This window comes from Saccoglossus kowalevskii, chromosome 9 (genome assembly GCF_978046115.1).
Source record: "Saccoglossus kowalevskii chromosome 9, keSacKowa6.1, whole genome shotgun sequence".
NCBI classification, from domain to species: Eukaryota; Metazoa; Hemichordata; class Enteropneusta; family Harrimaniidae; genus Saccoglossus; species Saccoglossus kowalevskii.
The window spans coordinates 9,355,824-9,382,356 of record NC_140649.1 but is presented as its reverse complement, the minus strand read 5'-3'; the positions used below and the strand labels follow the sequence as shown (position 1 = coordinate 9,382,356).

Here is a 26,533-nt window from a genome sequence, read left to right as displayed (position 1 = left end):
TATATAATAATATTTATGAGGATGTAAATTTGTCAGGTTACTTATTTTTAAAACCAGTGTGATTGAGATGTTCAAAAAGATATCTAACATCATGTGGGTTTTGTTATAATGAAACAAATGAATGTAAGGTACTGCATGTTTAATTCAAATTACAGATAAATTAAACCCAGCAAAGTATTCAAAGCAAAATGATGAATACAAATTAATCTGTTGTGGTTTAATCCTTGAAACATTCAGTGTTATCAGTTTATATCTGTCATTGAACTGAAATGAAGTATTCATACCTGCAAGGCTCACGACATTCGCAACCTAGTTTGCCATTCTCGTGTAAGTAGTTCATCATTTGGTGGCAAAGGTCTATTGTAGGAAAAATATAGGTCAATATTTACATCAATTAATAGAATTATCACCAATATTATAAATTAAAAGTACTATTAATTTAACTTACTATCATCGTTGACAAATTCATGCTCATGTATTTGTCTATTGATCTCTAAATTCACATTCAAAGTAAGTTAAACTACTAATCCACAGTCGATACAGCACAATTTTATTTTCGGCAGTTCAACATTCATATAAATGACATGCCTTGCGTTTTGTTCAGAATGCTGCACTTCGTAAATCCGCTGATTGATATTGCATCAACACAACCACACTTGTCTCGTAACACCATCTGTAAACACTCTATCTCACATGCCTGTTGTAACAAAAACAAATACGTTCTTTAATTGTTTTCGTATTTAAAATAACAATTCTGGAGAACATCCCATGTTATTAGCAATAGACTAAATTGAAGATGACCTATTGCATTAAGTTACAATTAATTAAAATTGGTAATTTGGGCTGTACTTAAAAGTTTTTGTTTTGCAGTGAGCGAAAATCCTAGGTTTTCGTCATGCAATTGTGAACTAATCGGAGCATGGAAGGTATTTCAAAAAGTACTTCAAGAGAGTAATAACTGTAAGATGTAGTTTTTGATTTTTTTCTGATAACATGTTGCAGATGCGTAATCTTTATTTAAAAACACTGAACATGCCGATAGTTGTTGATTTTATCCAGAGGACAAATAATATCTTGTGCTACTCATAATTAGGTAACACTGGGTCACGCTACCTGTCACATTTTCTAAACAAATACCATCCCGCTAGACAACTACGAGGTACGTCATTTGGTCAATTGACAATCGTAATTAACAAACCCACTCACCAAGTCTAAATAGTACATACATTTCAATATTTTGTTCCATACATTTGGAATTGTCAATTTTACTAGATTTTCTTTGCATGAATAATAACAGACGGGTATAATAACAGCTTAGGGTCAGTTGCAGGTAGACAGTTGTTTATGTCATTTCAAAACAACCTGACAAGTTCTTCCAACGAAGAGATCGATGCATGCATTATTGAAAATTGACGAGTTCTATTACTGCATGACTATTCGATCGGCCTGACAATTAATGTTTATTGTGTGCATTCAAAGCTTTCGTCAGTTTCATTATGACGAATTATATCCTAGAAAGTATCTGAGTGTAAAGCAGCGCGTATTTTTTGAATTTATAAATCATTGATATAATCGTTAATGATAAAATCATGTTTAAGATATTTAAGTATTTCAAATGTGTCAATTAATTCAATTGTATTTGTAGATAATAATATATAAACATACCAAAAGTGAGTATGGATAATGATCGGACGGTGTCCTCTCATCCCGTGTACAGTTATCCCATGGTTGTTGTAGTTTCTTGGTTTCACTCTATTGTGGAAAGAAAATTGTTCATATAAAGTAAGTATACTTAAAAAATATATGTGTCGGCTAATCAAATTTTATATTCCGTGTGCAGAATGAAGCTGATTTGTCATATCTTACCACCGAAATTGCAATAGATGTTTCATAACCAGGGATAATACTAAGTGCATCGTCTTCAGGAAAGGGATGGGTGTGTGGATTATGTACAGATAACACAAATCCGACTTCTTCAGTGAACAATGCTAAATATTCTGACTGCTCCACAAAAAGGATCAGTGTCAATCCTGGTAAAAATATAATCATTAAATAATCATTAAACATTAATAGATGATTTTCCGTTTACTGTAAATTCTAGCACATTGCATAAAAATGCGGACCGAATGTTTATCAGAAAATCAAATGTTTAGAATTTGAACTTGAACTTTCCAGTTAAATTTCGAAATGTTGGTCCATCAGAGGCGAATATGTAGTTCAGAAATCCCTACTACATTAAAATTGACCATCATCAAATGTATATAGCGCATTGTTAAGCACAGAATTATCCGAAAAATCCTAAGTGGTGTTTTATCTGCTACGAACCACTTTTTACGTTTTAACGCACAACGCGAAATCTTGTAGTAAACGTAAAATAATGTTTTATTTCATAAAAATACATTTATTAGAATCAATAATTTTTAGAATGTTAATAAATATATTTAACAATTTCATTAAACATATAATGAGAACCCCCGTATATCGCAAATTATAATTGTCAGTTTGAAGGATAATCTAATTTCTTCGAGATGATGTATTGCATCGCAAACCATTTATAATATTTGAAATAGTAAAAATGTATTTATTGTACAACACTGATAATTTAGATCTCACATGATTATCTTTTATGATTTTGAAAATACAAATAATCGAACAAGTAATGAATATATCTGATTAGAGTTTAGTCATATTAAGTCATATGATATTTTACCGTATCGTCTACCAGTTTTAGAGGTCTCATATATTTGTCTGTCTTCTGTTGATGGATTGAATGTAAAACAATTTCCATATTTATCATCTTGCAATTTTGTAATATCACTGGAAATACAAACGATATTGCTTAGTTTTGCACACAATAGTTATAATATACATATATATATATATATATATATATATATATATATATATATATATATATATATATATATATATATGTTACAGCTGACGTATGACTTTTGAAATTAATAAAATTAACTACTTCGTTCCATGATGTAAAAATTAGATATCAATATTTATGTGCAAATCTTTGCCAATGTCAACAAATATAAATATATATAACATACGGCATGCTAACAGTAGGTAGAACAATTCAAATGCAAAAGTAGCATACACTGATTTCCAAAACCTCAACAATGGACAACATAACAATAGGTAGTATAATTTACATTGTTAATACTGTAATACACAGTCTTGAAATTATTGTGAATAAATATTTCTTGTGGAACAAAGGTAATACATATCTTCCTGTTGCTCATGTGAATGTAACAATTGTTTACTTTAAATACATATTCATGCATTTTAAAATTGTTTATGTAATTTGACTATGGTGCATAGTTGTTTTGAATGTATTCTTCATTAAGAATCAGATAATATCTATGCATGTTGTGTTACCTTGTTTGACATTTGTGGTTTTGATATTGGCATTTCAATATCATATCGTCTTTTCGATGTCCATATTTAGCTATTTCTTCATCTGATATGTGAAGAACGTCCTGAATGTCAAGTGCCGGATTAGATGTACTGGCCAGAATAACGTGTCGTATGGAAACTGGATCAATATTAGGAATCATGTTGGTTGATACATTGGCATAATAAAACTTTTTGAAGTCGTTGAAAATTTTCATATCATTTGTCAGATCCTGGAACTGTTCAAACCATTTTACATCGGCAAATGGGTCGATGCTATGGAATGCATCTAAGAGAGTAACACATTTGAATTTTACATATTCATGAGATATGTTATCTCCAATTACACGAATAAACTTGACAGATTGTTAATTTAATCATTATTTGCAGGATGGCAAATCAGCTAAAATGCGTGTGCAATATAAAATACACATGGAATGCACCACTTCTAAAGTTCCGTATAATGCAAATTTGTTTCATCTATGTCTTGTTGATATTTATGAATTATGTAATAATGTCGATATCTTTAAAGCAATTTGAAAATCGTAATATAGTGATGAATTTAAAATAAACAAAAATATTCTATGTGTGTATGCCCAAAACGAAGGTAGAAATCCCACGATATTTTATCAATAGAATAAAGAAGGAATCTCCGACATGTTAATACAGAGTAGAATCTAAAAAGAAATATACATGATAATGCTAGATAGTTTGATTGTATAAAATGCAGCAGTATATTTTGTGCAAGAAATTATATATACATGCAAGTTATATTTTTTATTCTCACAAATAAAGATTTACATCACTGCCCAGTTAAACAAAAGAATGATCTTTTAACCAATAAAAAAGTTGCACTCATGTTGTTATTATAAATAATAATTGATTTGTACATAAAGTTATTGAATAATACTAATTGCTTTTGTTTAATTCAAGACATGATGCAGTAAGATTGGAAACACCATTTAACCAGTATTTAGTATGCGAACATACTAAATAATAACAGTTTAATTCTACATCACGGGTTTGCTTAAAATGCAATTTTGCAATGTTAGCGGATTTGTTCCGTGCATAGGTGAAATTAATTTTCCTTATACTTAAATATCAATTTATCAATTTCCCTAAAGGTAAACATGTTTAAATTGACAAAATACTAAGAAAAATTGAAACATTATTATTCTACATGCGGTAGGGAAAACAATATAGATTTGTGAATTCTACGGGCTGCATTTTCCCAGATATGGCGGTCTATAGTGAGAGCGCCATATAAAGTATGGAGTTGCAATAATTTTGTTTATGAACAAGTTTCCCTGAGACGGTCAGCTTCGCTGGTTTCCAGCGTACCTTGCGAATGCCAAGTAAGATGCAGGTAACTAGTAATCGCCATATTGTTTCACTGGGCCGTGATTCCGGTCCAAAGTCACGTGACTAAGTGACGTAATTTGAAATTTATAGCATTGATGTGTTGGTCTATATAGTTGTAGCAATTAGTGGCACTATATATTACGGTGCATAGATATTCCTGTTGATCATTGTAGTAATAAAGTAATGAATGATTAATGTCTTGTAAAACATTTTGATAGCACATTACTGAATTCTTGTAATGGTATTTTTTTAGTGAGACTCTATTAAGCAATAACTGCGTTACGTGACACATTACTGTGTATTATTGTATGTAGCGATCATTACGAGTGTGATTTTGTTTGTTATGCGTTAATACAACATTCTAACTTTACATGTAACACTGAGCTGAGTATTTTGTTATTCCCACAATCACATTTAGCCCACTGCCCCGGTATATTACTTGTATCATACCATTACTGTGTGTGTAGCTTACATAGACAAAGAATAAAAACAACCCAGAAGTGAAGCAGATGCAGAAATTTGACGCTGAAACAAGTCCAACTTCATGCTGCTGCTAACATTTAGACTAGGCAAGATGGGAGTAAAAGAAGAGGTATTGTTCTATATGTAGCATCAGCAGATTTGGGATGACTCCAAATACGAAGTCAATTTTGAAGGGGGAATCCAGAGGAAAACAACGACTCCAAGATCAACAACAACTGGCTCGGATGGCTAAACAATTCATATTAGTGTGTCAACTCGAATTGTTGCAACAACCACAACATCGAATAACACTATGGTGGTTAGTGCTGCAATTACTGCCAAGTCACCAAGAGAGCGACAGGGTCAATAGAACCGCCATTTCTATAACAGACGGGCAGATTTTTGAGGAGTGTTAGTTGAAAATTACTGATTGCTGTTAGTTGAAAATTACTGGTTGCCCTGAGTCATCATTTGGTTATAGCACATCGCTAAGCGCAATGTAAGGAATATCGTCACCCATAACAAGATGACGAGGAATTCTTCATGAAGGACTAACTGCAGAAATTCATTTGATTATTTGTCTTCCAACCAGTACAAAGTCAATTCCATCTGGTACATCTCAATTACTAATCATCAAGTACAGTGCCAGTGACACTTCTGATTATAACCAACCATTCAAACGCAAATGAATTAAACCAACTGATACAGAACACATATCCAGATGATTGCCAACATATAAAAATACATTGCAACCGCAATGGAATGCAATATATCTTGCAACTAAAAAAACATAAATAACAATCTGTATCCAGCCATGCATTGAGATTTGAAAAAAAAATTAATATATGAATAAACAATTAAAATTTAAATCGTGAATGTAAATTGAAGCAACATAATAGTTTAAATCTCCGGATTAAAAACTTCTTTGCTGAAACTAAGCTGTCACAGTCACTTTGGGATATGTCTAATGCACTAATGTACGATCATCGTTGAGCTTTAAAGTGCATACGCAGCAAAATATGTATTTTATCACAAGAAATCAATATTAACTGTGTATTCTTGTTAGGTAATTTGTTTTGCATGGAACTAAAACAAACATTTGTAGAATATTTTATTTGCTAAAACAATCACAAACAGATAAAAGGATGTTTTGTGCAAACTAGAAAATTTACAAAAGCTGAAATTCTCAGAACACCGGCGATAGGATGTTCTTGAAAGGACCATTTAGCATTGACAAAATTTAGTAATAGAAAGTGTACGTGTTACAAACTTTAAGTACAATTCTTAACCTCGCCGACCAATTACACGTAGCAATCAATACTATTTAGACACGTAATTCAATTATCAATGCCAGATAGTACTGTTACCTACCATAATTACAGTTCTCTTCGTCATCTCCACCACTACAATCGCTAAATTTGTCGCATTTTTTATGGATTGGTATACATTTAGGTAGTGTGTTTTGATTCGCAAATATACCAGCTTTGCATTTGTATTCGCCTCGACACACTGAGTAAAGGAAAGAGAACATATTTCTAATTAGTTTGCATGACATGATATCTTGTGTGAGATAAAACCACAAGTACAGTGAGTTACATAATAGCACATGAGACTAATAGCTAGAAGTAACTACAGATAATTAACAATATATTTACTGTTGTGGATATAATAATTTGTAATACACAAAATAATTGATCTGTGGGTAGGTAAATTACATTGAAATTCCATCTAATACATCATGACTTATTAAACACTTAGTATTGTCACAATATACCCTGGGATTAAGGGCATCAATTTAGTATTTTAAATCAACAAACTATATATATGTAATTAACCTATAGGTAAAACATGTTTATACTAAGTTTATTGTGATGATATTGCGATGTGACATAGGACAAATATTATATTTTATTGAAAATATATTGACAATTTACAATATATTGACAGTAGAACAATTTACGAGCAATGGCTGCTTTGAATTAGTGAACACAAGGTGTACACAATGACACTATACTAGCCATATGTGTATCAAATATAAAACATTGCATTACAGTTCATGGTTTACTGGCATTCATGGGATTCCCTATATGACCAACTGTTCTTCTATAGATGTGCACCAATTCACAGCTCCGGTTTAGATATCACACCTTTTGATTCTTGAAGACATACATACTTTGATTCAGTTTACAGCAATATTGTTATTTTAGTTTCCTGTGGTGCATTTTCTGGATTGTGATAGATCTGGCAAATTTGTTGTTATTATATGCAGTACCTCACTATTGCTCACGTAAACTTTCCTCCCTCGAAGAAGTTTCCATCTAACTAGTGCTATGTCATTTTCAGTTTATCATAATTTTGTCAATATTTTCTTATCCATTTAATAACCATCTTGAATATATCCAGAGATCCTGATAACCATTAGATGGATAAATGTGCACACAGCTGTTGGATGAAGGCATTCGAACTAGCAGAGACATCAATTTATTTATTTTTTTATTCTAGTTGCAATACATATTCTATGGTGGTTCTTACCACTGCAGCAGTTACCAGCTCAAAGTCTCACTACTATTACTAATGTAACGCAATGAAAATTACTACTGCTTGTTATAGTTTTTTCAGAACCTCGTGTGTAGTTTTTTTTAAATGGTACACAGAGTCATTCTTGAAATTATCTCTGTCCCACAACTCATTACAATAGAAATAAAATAATATCATCAGCCTCATGTGTATTTTTCACTTTTTGACCGGTAAAAATATTTTCGTTTTCATAAATACCTCGGTATTCATTTGCAAAATTTTTTTTTTTTATTATTTGATGGACATTTTTCGTTTCTTTACGCATATTTCACAGTACAGTAAAATAAAATGCTGATGTACTAATAAAAGGATTAACTTAGCTTACTTTCGGGACAGTTTTCTTCATCGGATTTATCTCCACAATCATTCCAACCATTACACAGCATATCAGTGTCGACACACCACCCTCCTTTACATTGGAATTTGTTCTCAGGACACGTATCTATGGGAGTAACACACAATGAATTAAAATAACATGCTTTTGTAACTCTAATTTATCAATGCCATCCTTTGTTGAATCAAAAAATCAATCAAGAGATGGATAAATGATTTTTTACAATTTTACAGGAGAAAATAGTAGAATCACATCAATTAAGGGTGTAAAATTAGATATGGATTGTTAAAATCACTTCTATGATTGGACTGAAAACGTTTTGCAGATACAAATAAGATTTGATCTCATGATTTGGCATTCAACAATTTTCTCGCAATGCATATGGAAATGGTATAACACTTCAAAGACCAATTAAGACCAGTGTAATATGGAAATGATTTACAAATGAACAAACAAGTAAAATACAACAAGTATAATGACAGTTGAGTTTTAGATACTGTGATAGATCACATTTACGCTTTACATAATAATATAAGGGATATACTTATACATAACTCACTGTCGCAGTAGTTTTCATCACTTCCGTCATTACAGTGGATAATACCATCACACCACAAGTGGCTCTGTATGAATTGTGTGCTACGGCATTGCACATTTCCACTTGACAATGTTACTGTAATTGCATTTGTAATGATATTAGAAAATGTTAGAACAGTAAAGATTATATGTTTGTTAACATGTTCACAAATAATACAATAACATTTATTTAACATTTTACTAACAACGTGCATGCAAGAAAACACAAATATGACATTAAGGGGATTATGAACCACCAAATGCTATTGTTAATAGCGAAATATAAGTCGGGCGTACTCGCTGTAAACAGTCAGTGTTGCATTTCTGTTATTGTTCAATTCAACTGAAGTTGTGAAAAGTGATATTCACAAACCTTTAACACTATATCTGTAGGCAATGAAAATAGTCTATCAAAATAGTCTATTCTCGGTTAGGGTGGAGCAGTCGACAAATCTGTATATCGACCTTGAGTAGGGTTATAATATCTATAATATAACGTACGTATATTACACAAATTAAAGTTCTCGTCTTCTTTGTATGGACACTCTGCATGACCATTGCACCACTTGTGAACTTCGAAGCATTCGCCATTGCTCGCACATGGCAGGTATCCATGTTTACAAGTTTCTTGAAATAGGAAACACATTTAATTATATTTGGCGTTTATTAACATTGAATGGGATTACAAAGAGATTTATTTAAATGTAGACATTGCCATAGTCTATTTTACAAAGTTACCGCACGCCGCTCTCTATGCATTTTTTCTTTAATACTATTCATAGTTTTCCGGTGGATAGTACTATACGGTTTCTAATTTACGTGGTCACTGGTTATACCTACTTGATGTAATATCATTTTAACTAATCAAACATTAGATCAGGCCTGATATTGGTCAGGTACATATGCCAAGCTGAGAAAGATGTTAGGTAACCATGGGATGCTGGGAAAGTGGTTAGGTACCCATGGTGTGTTGGGGGAAGTGGTCAGTTACCTATGGCATTCTTTGAAATTGGTCAGGTACCCATGGCATACTGGGGAAGCGGCATTCCCACGATGTATCCTTGGGAGGAAAAGATGTATGGACAGTACACGTTCGCATCGACCTCTGCTTCGCGTCGGTCAATACTCCCGCTGTACTATCTTCGTGCATACTTTTCGGTATCCTTGTAATAACCTCATGGAGTTAACAATATTAATTATATATTGTTTTACTGAATGTTGAAATTGAAGAAAAGGCCATAATAACAACTTAGGCACATGTAGTGTGTAATATCATGTCGTCATCTTTTAACTAATTACTTACGATCCTCATTCATACATAGTAATGTATCCTCATCACTAGCATCTACGCAATCTTCTTTCCAATCACATACATAAGTCTTTGGAATACATTCATTACTGAGGCATAAAAATCCTTCCATTTCTTCACACCCTGAAGGCAGAGAACACAAAGCATAGTAAAACACCATCGAATCTATTATTACATAAGATACTCTGTTGAATTATGTTTGTATTGGTTATTGGGCACTAACGATTTATACACATATCCGGATCTTCGTCAGATTCATCAATACAGTGAAAAAAATTATCGCATTCAATATCAGAAAGAACAATACACTGGCCATTTCTGCACTTGAACCCATTACACGCACCTGCAAAAAATAAAGTCGTGTATGAATCATCTGGTAATATTCGACATAAGTTAAGTTTGATGCTATATGTTTAAAGATACAACATTGTTTATTTATTATAGTCTGGACACACATAAATGGACTAGTAGTAATATAATTATGAGATGAGTGCATGCATAACCGAGTTACAAAGCCATATAACCTCCCACTAGACAATAATTAAGCATAAAGCAATTTAAATAAAAAAATCACACTTACATATGGACATTTTATGACGATATATTATGACAGTAAGTAAACAAAAATCAATTGAATCAAGGAATCAATTGAATGTGATACTACTGATTTCAGTACATACCTCAAAACAACGACTGAAAACCTCTAAAAATTTTCGACCGGTTAAACTTATTTTTGGCAATTTATCCCAATGCAGACTAATAATTTACATATCAATCTTTACTCACGATTATTACACATATCGATTTCTTCATCTGAATGATCGTCACAATCAAAATCTCCATCGCAAACCATGAAATCACGATCCAGGCACTTGCCATTGCTGCACCGAAACTCATAATCGAGATCACATGGAGCTACATAAATCAAAAATAAATAAAAATGAAAGAATCATATTAGTGTAAATCCCTTTGACCTATACAACATATATGGAAGCTACAATTTGATGAAAATAACGAATGTGATTATAGTATATAATGTGAACACCATACAGAATACAAATCATTAAGGTATCAAATATTAGTTTAAAGAGGCGCATCTAGACTAGTCTTGGAACTATTCACTAGATAATAATATACGCATAATGCAATTGATGGACTTATATAAGGAAAAGAAAGTCATCCTTAGAAATCTATCTGGTAGAACTTGCGTGATATGGGACATATCTGACGCAAATTAATACGGTTAGACAAGGACAATGAAGCTTCAACCTTCACTCCAGAATTGGATTCACATTGTTTAACATCATTCCTGGTAAACCTTGATTGGCATATAAACTGTAAATCCAGGTGTATTAAAATATAACATATTTAATATCACATTATGTGATTTACAATTAAACACATCAAGTGATTTTCTTAAAATCGCAAATGAATTATTTTACAACAATATTGTTTTAAAATAAAACATTTTTACTGTTTTGCGATAAACCATTTAAAAGTGTTGATAAGGTTGTTCCCACTTTAAAAACAGTGTTTATAATCTGCATAATTGCGAGAAGTGTATATTATGAAAACACTTGTATTGCAATATTTCAGGGATGTTTTGCACCTAATGTAAAATGCTTCCATTAGAAACACGTTTTGAAAAGTGTTTTCACCAGAAACATATTATCACAACTAGAGTTGCTATACACAGATTTTGTGAAGTGTTCATGATCACGACACATAGAAAGGTATCTCAACCGAAGAAAAGTTTTAATGAACTGTCAACTATCACAACTCTTTGAAACGTGTTTCATGATAAAATAATTTGTAAAAAAAGTGTTTTAGTTACTCTTATGAACACGAGTGTGTCTCATACAATAATACTATTCAAAACATTTATATTCTGGTGTTTTGTGTTGAAACATCGTTAGTGATTTTGCTTTCTGAAATGTTTCAAATTGAAATTTTTTTGAGAAAAAATGTTTAAATCACATGTGAAAATTCTTGGAACTACAGTACAACTACCAAATGCGGATTAATGATATCAGTTAGGCCACGATATACTTAATTCACCACCACCAGTCTACATTATTTCTAGTTGTACTTAGGTTGGTAAGATTATATAGGTTGGTGTTCGACGTAAAATTAGTTTCTGAAATTAATATCATATCCCATCTCGTTATGCGTTGAATTACGTAACTTTCTGTGATTGTCTATTTGACATATATACCAATTATGTTTACTCACTTGTTCACAGACTTTTTACTCAATTTTGTTATTACTGCTTGCATAGAGTGGGATGCATTAGTCCACAAATGTCCTATCAATAAACACATTTATATTCCTCTAAAATACCTACTGTTTTATTTTTTGAGAAAAAAGTGTATTTTTACAATGTGTTTAATTTTCACCAAAGTTTTTTAATAACTTTCTAAAACACTTTTCTAAAAATACTAAAACACGATTATAAAATTCACATGTTTTTAATTACAACAGTGTGTTTCAATTAAACACCAAAACAAAAACAAAAAACCACACGTAAATAGCGACACACACCACTTTGTAACATGGTGTTATTAGATAAACTGTGATGTGGCCATTGATCCAAAAATCAAACTAAAACATCACAAACTACAGGAACAGTGGCTGAGCATTTTGGTTGTAGGTTTTGCGTAATCAACATTGACTGTGTTGATAGAAGTATGTAAAGTCGAGTTGAATAAAAAACATTTCTTACAAATTCAAAATTAAAGAAGATGTAAAAATGTGTTAATATTGGTACTCCAATCTACCAGATATGAATTTTGCGTGCTCGAAAATGTCACAGTCGAGCAAATATTTATTGTTCTTCAATGGTCATGAATTAGTTATGCACACAAGAGATGGAATACCCTCCACTATACAAGACACATATAATTCGCACAATTGATTGTAAAAGTAAAAAATGTGTATGTTAAAATGCTCATGAAAATAAGGTTACTTTAGCCAGCAATATTTTACTACCCCATTCTGCTCATAATATCAAATTATTTGTTGGCATTATAAATAACACGATGCATCTGTTATAGTAGTATAGTTCCATATTTTTTTTCATAGCAAAATACTCTTCACATTACACAAATACTGTTTTGCCTTTTATGAAATGTTTTTCTGAAAATTTAGCATGTTTGTTTATGCTTTTTGTGTAAATTACACAGACAATTGCTTGGTGTTTAAATTCATTTTGAAGGGTTGTAGCACTCGTGTAGCAAGTGCTTACCACGCATATCAGCATGCAAAACAAAGAAAGCATAATATTCACCATGCAAACACGATATACGAATTGATCGCCACGGAAAAGTGCACTACAAGTATAATTCACTTTGAATTTGTCATACTAAACCCAAACGATGTTGCTTGCTTTAAACACTATTATATTCATTTATATATTGTTATTGACATTCAACATAATATAATCTTATGAACTATTAAAGCTTAATTACTTCGAAATGACAAATCAATCAGCAGCTGGTAATAGAATGAAATTACCGATCAATCAAAACAATGTCGATATTTGGACCAATGCCAGTGTGCAATTTATTTGAGTACGCCATTGTTAACACGTTTACGTTATTCAAATAGTAGTATAAGAAAATAGTATTTCAATGTTCGATTACATGCAGAACCCTAATTAATGTTTGAACAGGATACTAACTATAAAATCAGTTGGGTTGTTGAATAATATCTATGCTTCTGAATTACATAATTATGTACTTGAGCAACTGAAAGTAAATAGGTTACAGTATGAGGGAACTGAATGAAATGACGAATTGTTGCGAAAAATCTTTACTTTACACATCTCCACATCTTCATCAGATCTATCTGTGCAGTCATTTATGCCATCACAGACAAAATTAGAAATTTGTAAACACTGACCATTGTCACATATGAACCCATCACATTGACCTGTATGATCACAGAAAACAAATGAACAATTTGCAAAACTGACATGATTTATTATAACACATTATTGTAGAAAGTGATTGAAATTATTCGTTTATGCAGGCATGCAATATTTTCGAAATATCATTAGAGAAAACAGTCTAATTTTGTCTTCACTCACGATTTTTACACATGTCAACATCTTCGTCAGACCCATCATCACAGTCAGCCTTGCCATCACAGACGTCCCAATCATTTCTTAAACACGTATTATTCTCGCACTTAAACCCATCACATAAATCTATACGATGGCGCAAATGAAAGCGTATTTAAGTCCGTATATGTAACGTTAGACACTAGTATGATTTTATCTAAGCACGATATGATATTTTCGCTGAACACTTAAACAATTTAAATTAATTAAATGGAATGTCAATCTACGAAAACAACAACCTTGTTTGATCTTCACTCACGATTTAAACACACGGCTGCATCTTCGTCAGACCCATCAAAACAGTTAGTATCTCCATCACATACCGACCACTCAGAAATACAATCGCCATTGCTGCACGGGAACTCGAAATAAGGTTCACATTCATCTACATACATACATACATACATACAATAACAAACATTAAAAGATTTAAATTATTATATTAATCATAAAGCATCGATTTTTGTTTGTTGTTTTAGAATTTAACCACAGACCAACCATTCTTGACTTAATCACTGATTATTCTCGTCCTTGAACCTATCACGTAAAACTATACAATGACACAAATGAATGCCATATGTGTGCAACGTTATTATTATGTTATCTGAACACAATGTGATAGAAACAGAATGCGGTCAAGAGTTGTGGCAAAAATTATCTGATATTTGCACTGAACACTCTTAACTTAAATGAACTAAACAACATGTATTTAAATGGAATGTAATTCTACAAAAAAAACCTTGTTTGGTCTTCACTCACCATTTATACACGCGCCCGACTCTTCGTCAGACCCACTATCACAGTCAACAAAACCATCACAGACCCACCAGTCAGGAATACATTGGTCATTGCTGCACTGGAACTCGATATAAGAATCACATTGAGCTACATAATTACAATAACAAATATTTAAATTAGTGTATGAATCATAAAAAATATAATTATATTTTATATTTAAGAAGATACAAATTCATAATTTTATGAGGGTGCCCATAATCGACAGAAAGGTCCTGTAGGAATCTACTGTTGAATATTGTACTCGTGAAGCAATTGAGTTGAAAATCTGAAAGTCAAAGACAGAAAGTTAAGTATTGTTGATACAAGTAAATGACCGAACGTTATGTCATTCAACAATTGTTTTAAATTAATTTTCCCTTATACACACAACGGCATATTTATCAGATCGATTCTTACAAGAAACTCATCGCAGACATACCAGTTGCCTATATCTGGGTCACTATTGCACTCGTACCAGTCTGATGTTTGTATAAATGAACGTTCTAGAAAACAACGTCTGTTTTTAAACAATGTAAAGTTGCTTATCATTACGGGAAAGACAACAATTATATGTTGATATTTTATGTCAAAATCTCATGTACTTTTACGCGTATACGCATCACATTTTGGAGACATGGCAACGAATGATGACTGTGGTTACTTATACACAATAACTAAGCCTTTTTTTTTAATATACGTTTAAAAGTGTGAATCAAAAAATAGATTTTAATCAAGTCAACAAATAATTGCAAATTACATCATATAATTGTGTACTAGGCGAGTAGACAATTTATTATTCTCATAGGAAAAATACTCAATTCATTTTACAGAACAAACATAGAGTCACACATGATATTTATGTTTTATATGTTTTTAAATTATTACAAGTGTCAGAAATCAAAGAAATCATAAGTTGACAGAATTTGGGCAGTAGCATAAAATAGACGACCTTTCTATTTAAGTTTGACAGAATAAAATAGTTGTAACTTCATTATGTGATGTGTTTAAAACATTAACTATGCCTATATATTTAGAAAAAAGATTGTTTATGTAACATTGCAAGCAAAAATATATCATCTTAGTATATATAAACCATTTTAAGTTGTTTATAAATAATATAGTGAGCTGTCGATATATTAACTCAAATAAAGAGATTTATTATATATTTAGTTTGGTTGGTTTGTTTGCATGCGGATGACACTAATGCCCTCCTGAATAAATTACATACACTTTGCAAAATTCTGTAATGAAAATGTTTTTGAAAAAAGACTTTTTCCCATGATGATGACAAAACCATATCTATGCAGATTGTGTCATTTCGTCGAACGAAACATAATTTGTTTGATCTTAAAAAAGCCTGATGTGCCTATCATGATACTAGGCATATATATATAATACAATAAAATGCAATCAAATAAATTGAAAAAGCTGTTCGTTGTTTTAATATTTGAGTACACTTACGCTTCTAGAAATAAGACAAATTACCGAAAAATACCTTATATCAAAATTATTTCATCCTGGCAATGTATTACCTGTCCATATCAAACAAATGGTAACGTTATCTTCTGTATTATTTGGGCTAACTCAAATGAAATGTGCGTAGACAAATATTGAACTGAGATATTGATGATATAATTTAATTTTGCATTACAGATCATGTGGTTGAAAAGACACTACTAATAACCTATCATCATATTATCTAAATAACCTATCATTATTCGATCATATTATCATAATATATCTTGTTGATACTATTATTATGTAATTGTGATGTTAAATATAACCAATCTGTCTTTGCTACCAATCTGTTTTACACAAATTATAATTTTCAATAAAACAATAATCGCCAACAGAAGAATGGTTCAAACTAAAATATGTTACTTTTAAGATCTCAATATTGAAGCTATTGTTCCATTTCAAATTTGGACACAAAAGTGAGTAAAATAGTGTCTTTCCACGTATTTTACCAAATGACCAGCACAGGAATCAAATACATCCACCAACCAAACCAAATTAACTGAACGAAATGGTAATCATAATGGTGGAATCTGCAAATATATAAACATTGATGCGGTGTGTGAGCTCCCACATGCATTATAAATAAATTCAACCACAATGGTGTTCACTATAATTTTCTTGCTACCAAATATTGCGTATAGACATGGAACATTATAGTTGAATATCTCAATCAAAGTGAAAATGTTTTTCATACAATATGTTAATGCATTCAATTTTTTTGGTCAGATTTTTTTTATATAGGAGAAACAAAACTAACATTTATTTATTGTTTTAATTATTATTATCATTACTGGAACCCCTGATATTTTTGCATTACATTACATTCATTGCAAAACCGTTTATTTATGATTATAGACAGAACAAATATTTATATTAGAATTATTCGTTAGTAAACAAATAACAGCTTTTATGACAACACGATACTTTGTATAACAGATATTTTAAATAAATCAATTAGTCCTCTCTTACTATTTGTACACACATCGACACTTTCGTCAGATCCATCATCACAGTCTTGAAATCCATCGCAAACCCACCAGTTGTATATATCTGGTTCACTATTGCACTCGAACCAATTTGATTTTGGTAAAAGTGAACGCCCTATATAAATATAACAAAGTTGATTTTAAAGTGAATATATATCCACAATTGAGAGATATAACAAAATAATCATCAGGTAAAAATATACTTGTAGATGCAATTTTTTTAATTGTTACAAAACAACATATAATTCCATCGTGATTGATATTTAATAATTCACTCACAACTGTCATCACAGGACCATTCGTCATCTCCACGACTACAGTCGTTTTTTCCATCACAAACCAGATTGTTATCTATACATGTATCATCAAGACATGTGTATCCAAATATTTTGCATTTTCCTATATAAATAAAAGAATGTCGAGATGAAATGGTGTTATAAATATGGAATAAAAATGTCACGTAATTGCCTCTATGGAATATGTTTTTTTTAATTGCAAGTAAAGAAAGTTAACCGATAAATGTAATTCCACCCACACCGAATATTAGCCAAGACGTGTAGCAGTGGTTGATAGACACTAACTATGAGACCCATGTTATGCATGAAATCGAACATAAAAAATGAACAAACAAATGCAAAATCATTTGTGCGATATTTCTGCGTCTAATAATATCCAGTATAAATTGATGGTGGTGACATAAGATCTAATAAAAGCTATATTCCTATCCGAAAGATCGGCATTTGGTATTGGGAGTTAAATGAGAGAAATAAATGTAAACAATCAAAACATTCCCGTCTTTTTTGCATTAGGAAGAATTTCACAGCCAATACCATACACTAGTATGTGCTTTACACCATAACCGAGTAGTACACAAAGATGTAACTTGAGAACGATTTATGTTAGAAACATAATTACTTGAATTAACTAATAAACTTTCTAATATTATGCATAAGTACTGTCTGAATGTTGTATAAATTTTAAGCAAGAGACATATCGGCAGCAATACACTGCATGAATGGCAGTTGTGCACTGTATTGTCAGCAGTTGTGCACTCTATTGTCGGCAGCTGTGCAATGTATTGTCGGCAACTGTGCACTGTATTGTCGGCAACTGCGCATTGCATTGTCGGCAGCTGTGCACTGTATTGTCGGCAGCTGTGCACTGTATTGTCGGCCGCTGTGGACTGCATGGAATTCGGCTGTGCACTATATTGTCGGCAGCTTTGCACTGAATTGTCGGCAGTTGTACGCTGTATTGTCAACAACTGTGCACTGAATTGTCGGCGGATGTGCACTGCACTGACGGGATCGGTAGCTGTGCACTTTATTGTCGGCAGCTTTGCACTGAATTTTCGACAGCTGTGCACTTTATTGTTGGTAGCTGTGCGCTGTATTTTCGGCATCTGTGCATAGCATTGTCAGCAGCTGTGCACTGTATTGTCAGCAGCTGTGCACTGTATTGTCGGCAGCTGTGCACTGCATTGTCAACAGCTGTGCACTGTATTGTCGGCAGCTGTGCACTGTATTGTCATCAGCTGTGCACTGTATTGTCATCAGCTGTGCACTGTATTGTCGGCAGCTGTGCACTGCATTGTCAACAGCTGTGCACTGTATTGTCGGCAGCTGTGCACTGTATTGTCATCAGCTGTGCACTGTATTGTCATCAGCTGTGCACTGTATTGTCAGCAGCTGTGCACTGTATTGTCGACAGCTTTGAACTTCATTGTCGGCAGCTGTGCACTGTATTGTCATCAGCTGTGCACTGTATTGTCATCAGCTGTGTACTGTATTGTCGACAGCTTTGAACTTCATTGTCGGCAGCTGTGCACCCATTGTTGGCAACTGTGTAGTGTATTGTCGGCAGTTGTGCACTGTATTTTCGACAATTGAATTGAGGGCTTCGGGTGCAAAATTCTCAAATTTCGCAGTAAAATACAGTTTAATTTGTGTTCTTGGTGTGTGACCCATTCATAGCAAACATTAGTTTGATATATATTTCGGAATTATGGGTTTGGTAGGAGCGTGTATAAACATCAGTGCATTCCATAGTATGTGTAATAACACGTGAACGCTGTGTCTGACTACACAACGGACCAGCTAACTTCGAGTTAATGGGCGACGCAAACACGCTTCTGTTACCCGAGCGTGTTGATAAATCAAATATTAAATGCATTTTGAATTGGAGTAGTCTTATTACAGGTACGTAATCTCGGTGCCGCAACTTCGCATCACATTACTGTGATCGTGTAGGTATGTAGGTATTTATCATCGCTGGTGCGGGTCGACTTTCTGTGAAGGGGTTTTGATATTTCATGAGTGTTTACAAACCATCTGTGTAAATGTTACTGTCCTGTCTACAAAATAATAATATATTTTCCAATGCTGGAGAAGCTAGGGATGGAACTTGTATTTGCGAAAAAAAACAAAAAAAACATACTGAGGGATCAAGCATAAAATATAAAAATATTAGCCTGAGGATGTGTTCCCTGTTTATGTACGGTGGAAACATGTGTTCAATGTTGAGGCCCACTCCTGCCAAGAACGGTTCTGTGATATAAACGACATTAGTGATATAATTGGCGCCGCAGCTGTATAAATAAAACAAATTCATGTAGATAATATAGAAGGCAGAATAATGAACTAGATATTGACGGTGGGACCATGTAATATCGTCACCATCTGTCTGAAAATGCCACTTCGAAAATACAACCTCCGCTGGTTTACAAAATATCCCAGCGATATTCGTAGCAACTACACTTATCATATGAATGCAACTGTAGAAATTGCACTCTAAATAAGAACACAAGTGTGACAGACTTAGAATTAACATAAAAACGCAATGATGTGTTTTGGTTTTATAAAAATAAACCAATTACCAGAACAAAAGGCCACTAAAAAAGTCGTATAAGTAATATTCTAAATGTTTGAAGTCTGTATGTTAGGTAGATGTAGATGTTCAATATTTATTGCCGTGGCGTCATTACTCACTATATTCACACAACAAATATTCTTCGTCTTCACCATGGGGACAATCAGGCACATCATCGCATACATAAAATAGGTCGTCCAAGCACCAGCCATTGTCACACTGGAAATAGTATGAATCGTCACATTCATCTGAAAAAAACAAAAACTATTTATAATTTTTAAAATATTTGCAACCATTTTAACAAGATATCATTCTGTTTTTTTTATGCATATAACTATTCTAAAAAAAGATCATAATTAGCTGAAAATTCGGTAAATGAGAGAAAAAAAATCACATTTGAAATTCGACAACATAGTACAGCCAGACAGCAATGTTACAAAGCAAGCAAATGCGTTCACTCCTTCTATATTATTATTATTATTATTATTATTATTATTATTATTATTATTATTATTATTATTATTATTATTATTATTATTATTATTATTATTATTTTACATTATTTTTTATCAAAGGAAAAGGAATAAAATCTAATCTCACCTGAAATCCTCCGAAAGACAATATCTTGTAAACTCATGATAAATAATCTCAATTTGGGCTCACAATATTGAGAACATTATCGAATTAGGTGAATTATTATTATATTATTATAAAGGCCTTATCGGGCTTACTGGTAATACTAGTTCTATTTACAGACAACATAACATTGAGAAATTTCCTATTATGACATTGACAACGACTCACTTTAAAGGATTCTCTCTTGCTTATCACCACAACAGAACCATTTGGAATGTATCATGTATATTTAATATTCTAAATATTTCTGATTAATAATTCAGTATACTCACGGCCATAACAGTTTATTATTTCTTCGCCTTTAGGACACGAGTGTATGGCATATAAGGAACACCTGAACATATTTGCGATGCAACTGCCATCATAACAACGAAACTCGTCCGAAGGACATTGTTCTGAACAATGAACAAATAAAGATATCAATCAACTGCAGTTGCTGGTTGGTCAAAATATCCGTGCGTCAAGTAATAATTTCTCCCAATATATCTAATTGGTAAATGAGGACTTGCTTCGTGTTGTCAAGTCTTGTATGTTTCAGGATGCTTTAGGCCAGTTTATTTTAATCTTTGTGTACTTACGTAATGGAAATTTGCAATCATCATTATCTGGTTCATCACTGTAATCAAAACAGTCCCTAATACCATTGCAAAATGACGTTATGGGAATACACTCTAAACTATTGCATCTCCACTCATCGTTCGCACAATTTACTGAAAAGAAGAAACAAACATAGAGACTAACAACAATGAATAATTGTTAAAGAACAATTGCAATTATGTTTGATAACAATATTATTGCCATCATTATAGTAAATGTGTAATCAATAACATGTTTGCAGCTTCCAATGTTCAAAATGTGCATATTGCAATTTGGGCAGGTGGTTGTTATACATTATAAATAATTATATTATAATTTAATTATTATATTTAATTTAATTATATTATACAAGTATTGGTGGTGTTGATCCATCGATTTGATTGGTCCAAACACACAATTTGCATATGCAATTAATGTTATATTGGCTGATAATGTACAGTCATGCTAAACAAAGTGGCCGTGGAACATGAAAGCCCTAATGCGGAAATACATATAACCGGGATCCAAGTTGTGAGTGAACTTAAACAAACGCCAGAACGCTGCGTTTACTTGTAAAACATGTCTTGTTATCCGTGTTGTGACTTTACAATGGATTGCAAACCTCCAACAAGGAAATCTGGTGACCAACTAGATGAGATTGAGGGATTGAAGGACGAAATAAATACAAAAAAGAAGGATACAGGATAGGGAATACGAATTATGAAAGGTGAGTGTTTTGTTTTGTTTTCATTTCGCCGGTAAGAGAATACTGTTTACAATACGGTTTTCAATTTTACTGAAACGCTGTTTCCCATTTTTTAAACAGACTGGTTGAGATCAACTGGGAAGAACCCTGAAGTCGAATATCTGAGTGTTGAAGATTTCAACAATGTTTTACGACAGTTTTATGCTGAGATGTGGAGTCAGGCAGAAGAGAAGTACGGGAGATCGATTCACAGTGCAGTGCGAACGGCGATCAACTCACCACCATATATTCGCAACCTGAGTATTATTCAAGACCGCGAATTCAACACTGCCAACAAAGGCTTAATTAAAAACTTAAAAGGGAGAGACTTGATAAAGTTGAACACAAAATAGCAATATGCAGGGACGATTTGAAGAAGTTGAAGTCAACAAGTAATCCAGTTAGTGTAATTGTAAAAGTTTGGTTTGATTTAACTTTTCATTTTGGGAGAGATGGCCGAGAAGGAATGCGAATGATGACCAAGAATTTGTTTAGGACAAAATTCGATGCCGGTGGAAAGAAATTCATTGAATATGCATTTCAAGAAAGAACTAAATATCATTTCGACGATGATCACTAGGCCCAGGCAAAAATGTATGCAACCAATAATAACCAGTGCCCTTTAGCGGCGTTCGAATTCAAAATTGCATCTTTTTCAAAGACCACGGGATGACACAGAATTCAACGACGTTATATGGTATTGTAATTCTCCACTAGGGGTAAATAAGATAGGGGAGATGATGAAGGTAATTTCGAAAGCTGCAGATTTGTCCCAAGTCTTCACCAACCACTGTATTAGAGCCACGGCGTGCACAGTCCTTGATTCGCCCAGAGTTGAGTCAGTAATAGTTCAGATATGTCATCTTGTGTTATGCTATTTTTTAAGCTGTTCTATTCACTATGGATATGTTTTGTTTTCACTCAGAATAAAAGAAGTTTGTATTTAATTTGAACTTTGTTGCGTGTGCATTTTGTGTGTGCATTCAGTGTACAACTACATACTGTTCTGTAAACATTCATGTTCAAGGACCATAATATTATAGTAGATGCAAGAAATTGTCGAATAGTGGTATAATATAATAGCAATAACCCCCGCCGAAGTTGGGTATACCACTCGATATTGTGCAATTCACTCCATATATGCACTCGCCTGCGGATCTTGCATATATGTCGTGAATTGTGCAATATCTTGTGGTATACCCGCCTTCGGCGGGGGGTTATTTCTTAGTTATACTTGCAATATATGTATACATTACTTGTGTAACAATTAACTCGTCATAAATAAATAAGCTGTGTTTGTGTATGCAGTATAAAACAAGCATACGTATCATAATTGGAAATTGTTTAATTTGTAAGTCTTTACATTGTTCAGTTCACATTTATCAATCATATGTACAGAACAACAGATAACGGACATAATGCCACAGATACCTATTGGACAGTCGGCTTCATCACTGGCATCCAAACAATTAAATCTATGGTCACATTTCTCGTCTAATGGTATACACTCGCCATCACCACATTTGAATTCATCATCATTACAGATACCTTAAAGAAATATTATTTAAACTGCGTAAGTACAATACAATGTTTACGTGGAAAATCATCATAATTGATTGTAATGAAATTTGTTTTCAAGCTACGTACGACAGTTTTTTTCGTCTTCTGAGTTTGGACAATCCCTTACACCATTACACCTCATGTAGGACTTGATACAGTTGTTTTTGTCATCGTGACATGGGATATCATTTTCAGAACAAGGACCTATTAATGGAATAATTATACCAATAACATGGATATGCTACTCATCATCATAACCCTGCTCTAAATATAATTATTATATTGGCATTTTCGAAATTCTAAACACACAACAACCGTCACAATAGTTGATGTAATACGAACATAAGATAAATTATAATAAACTATATTATACCTTTATAAAGAAGCGGAAGGTAGTCATCAAATTTAGCTATGTCATGATATTTTGTATTGATTATTGCTGATTTTCTCATTTTGTTCATATTACACATCGTCACTGATGGAAACTCAACTGTGGTCTCCTTTATGACTTTCAGCTTGTAGGTGACGTCAAAAGCCAAATAATTTATGATCAACCCACTGGCATGTATCGTGAACGTGCTGAATGCAACCAAAACTATCACACTCCACATAACCTTGCGAAAAGGTTTTTCTGACGAGGACACACGACTGATCCCATGTGCAGTCGTTGACGATGCAAACTGCTTTAAAACGTCTATGATATTCGTTCGCGTCTTGTTTGTCTGCCCTTTGCACGGCACGCTGTTCTCTATGGACAATGCTTCACCAATGCAATGGTCTGCTTGGCTATCACTGAAGTGACTGTCATTCAAACCAGACTCCATTACTACAGCCTTTCCGGAATATTATTATGACATTCAGACTATAGAAATAAATGTAAATACACATTATTTTATCAGCGATGAGGCCATACCAAACTTAATACAATGTTAATATTATTTAAGCTTTACTGGCATCTTGATCAATACAGTCGACAAGGCGTCCTTTACACTGTGTATAGTTCTATGTACTGCGGGTTATAAATGAAAATCATGGTTATCTTTCTGTACCCAATTTTTTATAGAACGTACAATTTATATAAGCATTGGTATAGTTTTAGTCAGAAAACTAAAAAATGAGCAGTATATAATCAAGTGTTTATTTTGTGTATATGGAAGTTGATATGACAAATAACCAAAATGACGGAAGGGATCAACTTGCTTTATTAATATAAACAACGATCAATACTTTGACCATGCAGAATTTAGTTAAGGTTTCAAATGAGTCTATCCACTACCATAGTCTTATTATGAAGAAGTTTGAGCGAATATGCGATTTATTTTATGTCATCATCTTAGTGTTCTGACTTACTGATGTTTTCACCTTTCTTTTGGCAATGTGTGTATTTAATGTCGATTCAAAGTAGGTTCAATGCCCATAACTCAGTGTTCATTTTGGGTTCGATGCACACATGTCATTGTACTCCGCGTGTTAATTGCATATTGCCCATTTCATACACTGTCATTGATGCACATAAACAGAAATATATGATATAAACTCGTATAGGAAGTGGAATATAATGGTGAAAAAACCCATAAAATCGTATCAGAAGTGGAATAAGATGGTGCGGAAAGTTCACAAAGTGGTATAAAAAGTAGAATAAGAAGATGCAAAATTTGGAAAAGTAAGCGAAAAAGTTAATAAATTTAAGTTGGAAGTGAAAAACGTTGGTTTGACAATGTGAGAAGTTGAAAGAGATAGATTAAATGAGCTGTATGGAAAATTAAATAAAGCGAGTGAAATCCTTCGATTTTTACATTTTATCGCAACAAGTTGGAAGAAATTGGTGTATAGAAAGTATAACAAATTTGTAAAGTGACAAATTTAAAGAAGTTGCTAGGAATGTCAACAAAGGTGCCACCACTGGATAGAAAAATAGAAAAAAATAGTGCAAATCCGGACAATTGTCATGAAAATTTAATTGAATACAATTTTCGATAAATTTTGATGAAGTGTTGAACATTTTTTAATGGGTTGAAACAATAAAATGGCTGGGTGGGGATTCGAAAAGTTTTTCAATAACATATTTCAGTAACGTTTAATGTACTTTATCTTGTTTAAAAATATACGTAATAGATACAGTATATTCATTTTGCATTGAATTGGCTGAGAAATTAAAATGTTGAGTGCAACATGGAAATATAGGATGACAAAAGCTGACAAGCAATGTGGAAATGTATCTTCTTCCTCTTATGTTTTAAAATAAATAAAGGCTTATAATCCAGTTTTATTGAGATAAGCCAAATAGATGAATGATCATTCTACTGACTGATCTAAGTAGGTGAATGAGAACGAAAATATATGAGAGACATAAGAACAAAACGCAACGGCCTCGCTAAGATATCTGGAGAGTATAACGGTTATTTTCTCACATGTTTACTGGGCATGAGAACACAACATCACGAACACGGGCATTGCGTTCATTGTAGTTGCTTGGTTATTGGGTGAATTAGATTACATTCCCAAATGATGTCATTAAAATCACACTATGACAATTGTATTAGATAAAACATAAATTTACGGCAATTTAGAAATGTCTAGATCCGGACATTTGCAATATTCATACCAACAAATGTGTCTCATTAGAGGTCTAGGTTACAGGGCATTGGCAAGCCTTCAATGAGCACCCATCCAAAACACATATTTAACGTATATTTAACACAGAAATAACGTATTCGTTGTA

General features: G+C 32.8%; 1 protein-coding gene across 1 annotated transcript; it reads right to left on the bottom strand.

The window, feature by feature from the left end:
- Positions 1 to 571: 571 nt before the first annotated feature.
- Positions 572 to 2,049, bottom strand: LOC146738295 (degenerin mec-10-like). Its single transcript, XM_085503907.1, has 3 exons — positions 1,867 to 2,049; positions 1,666 to 1,752; positions 572 to 697 (listed from the first exon to the last, which is right to left on the bottom strand). Exons 1-3 carry the CDS (start codon positions 2,047 to 2,049, stop codon positions 572 to 574), a joined length of 396 nt encoding a protein of 131 aa, XP_085360033.1.
- Between the last annotated feature and the right edge of the window lie 24,484 nt (positions 2,050 to 26,533).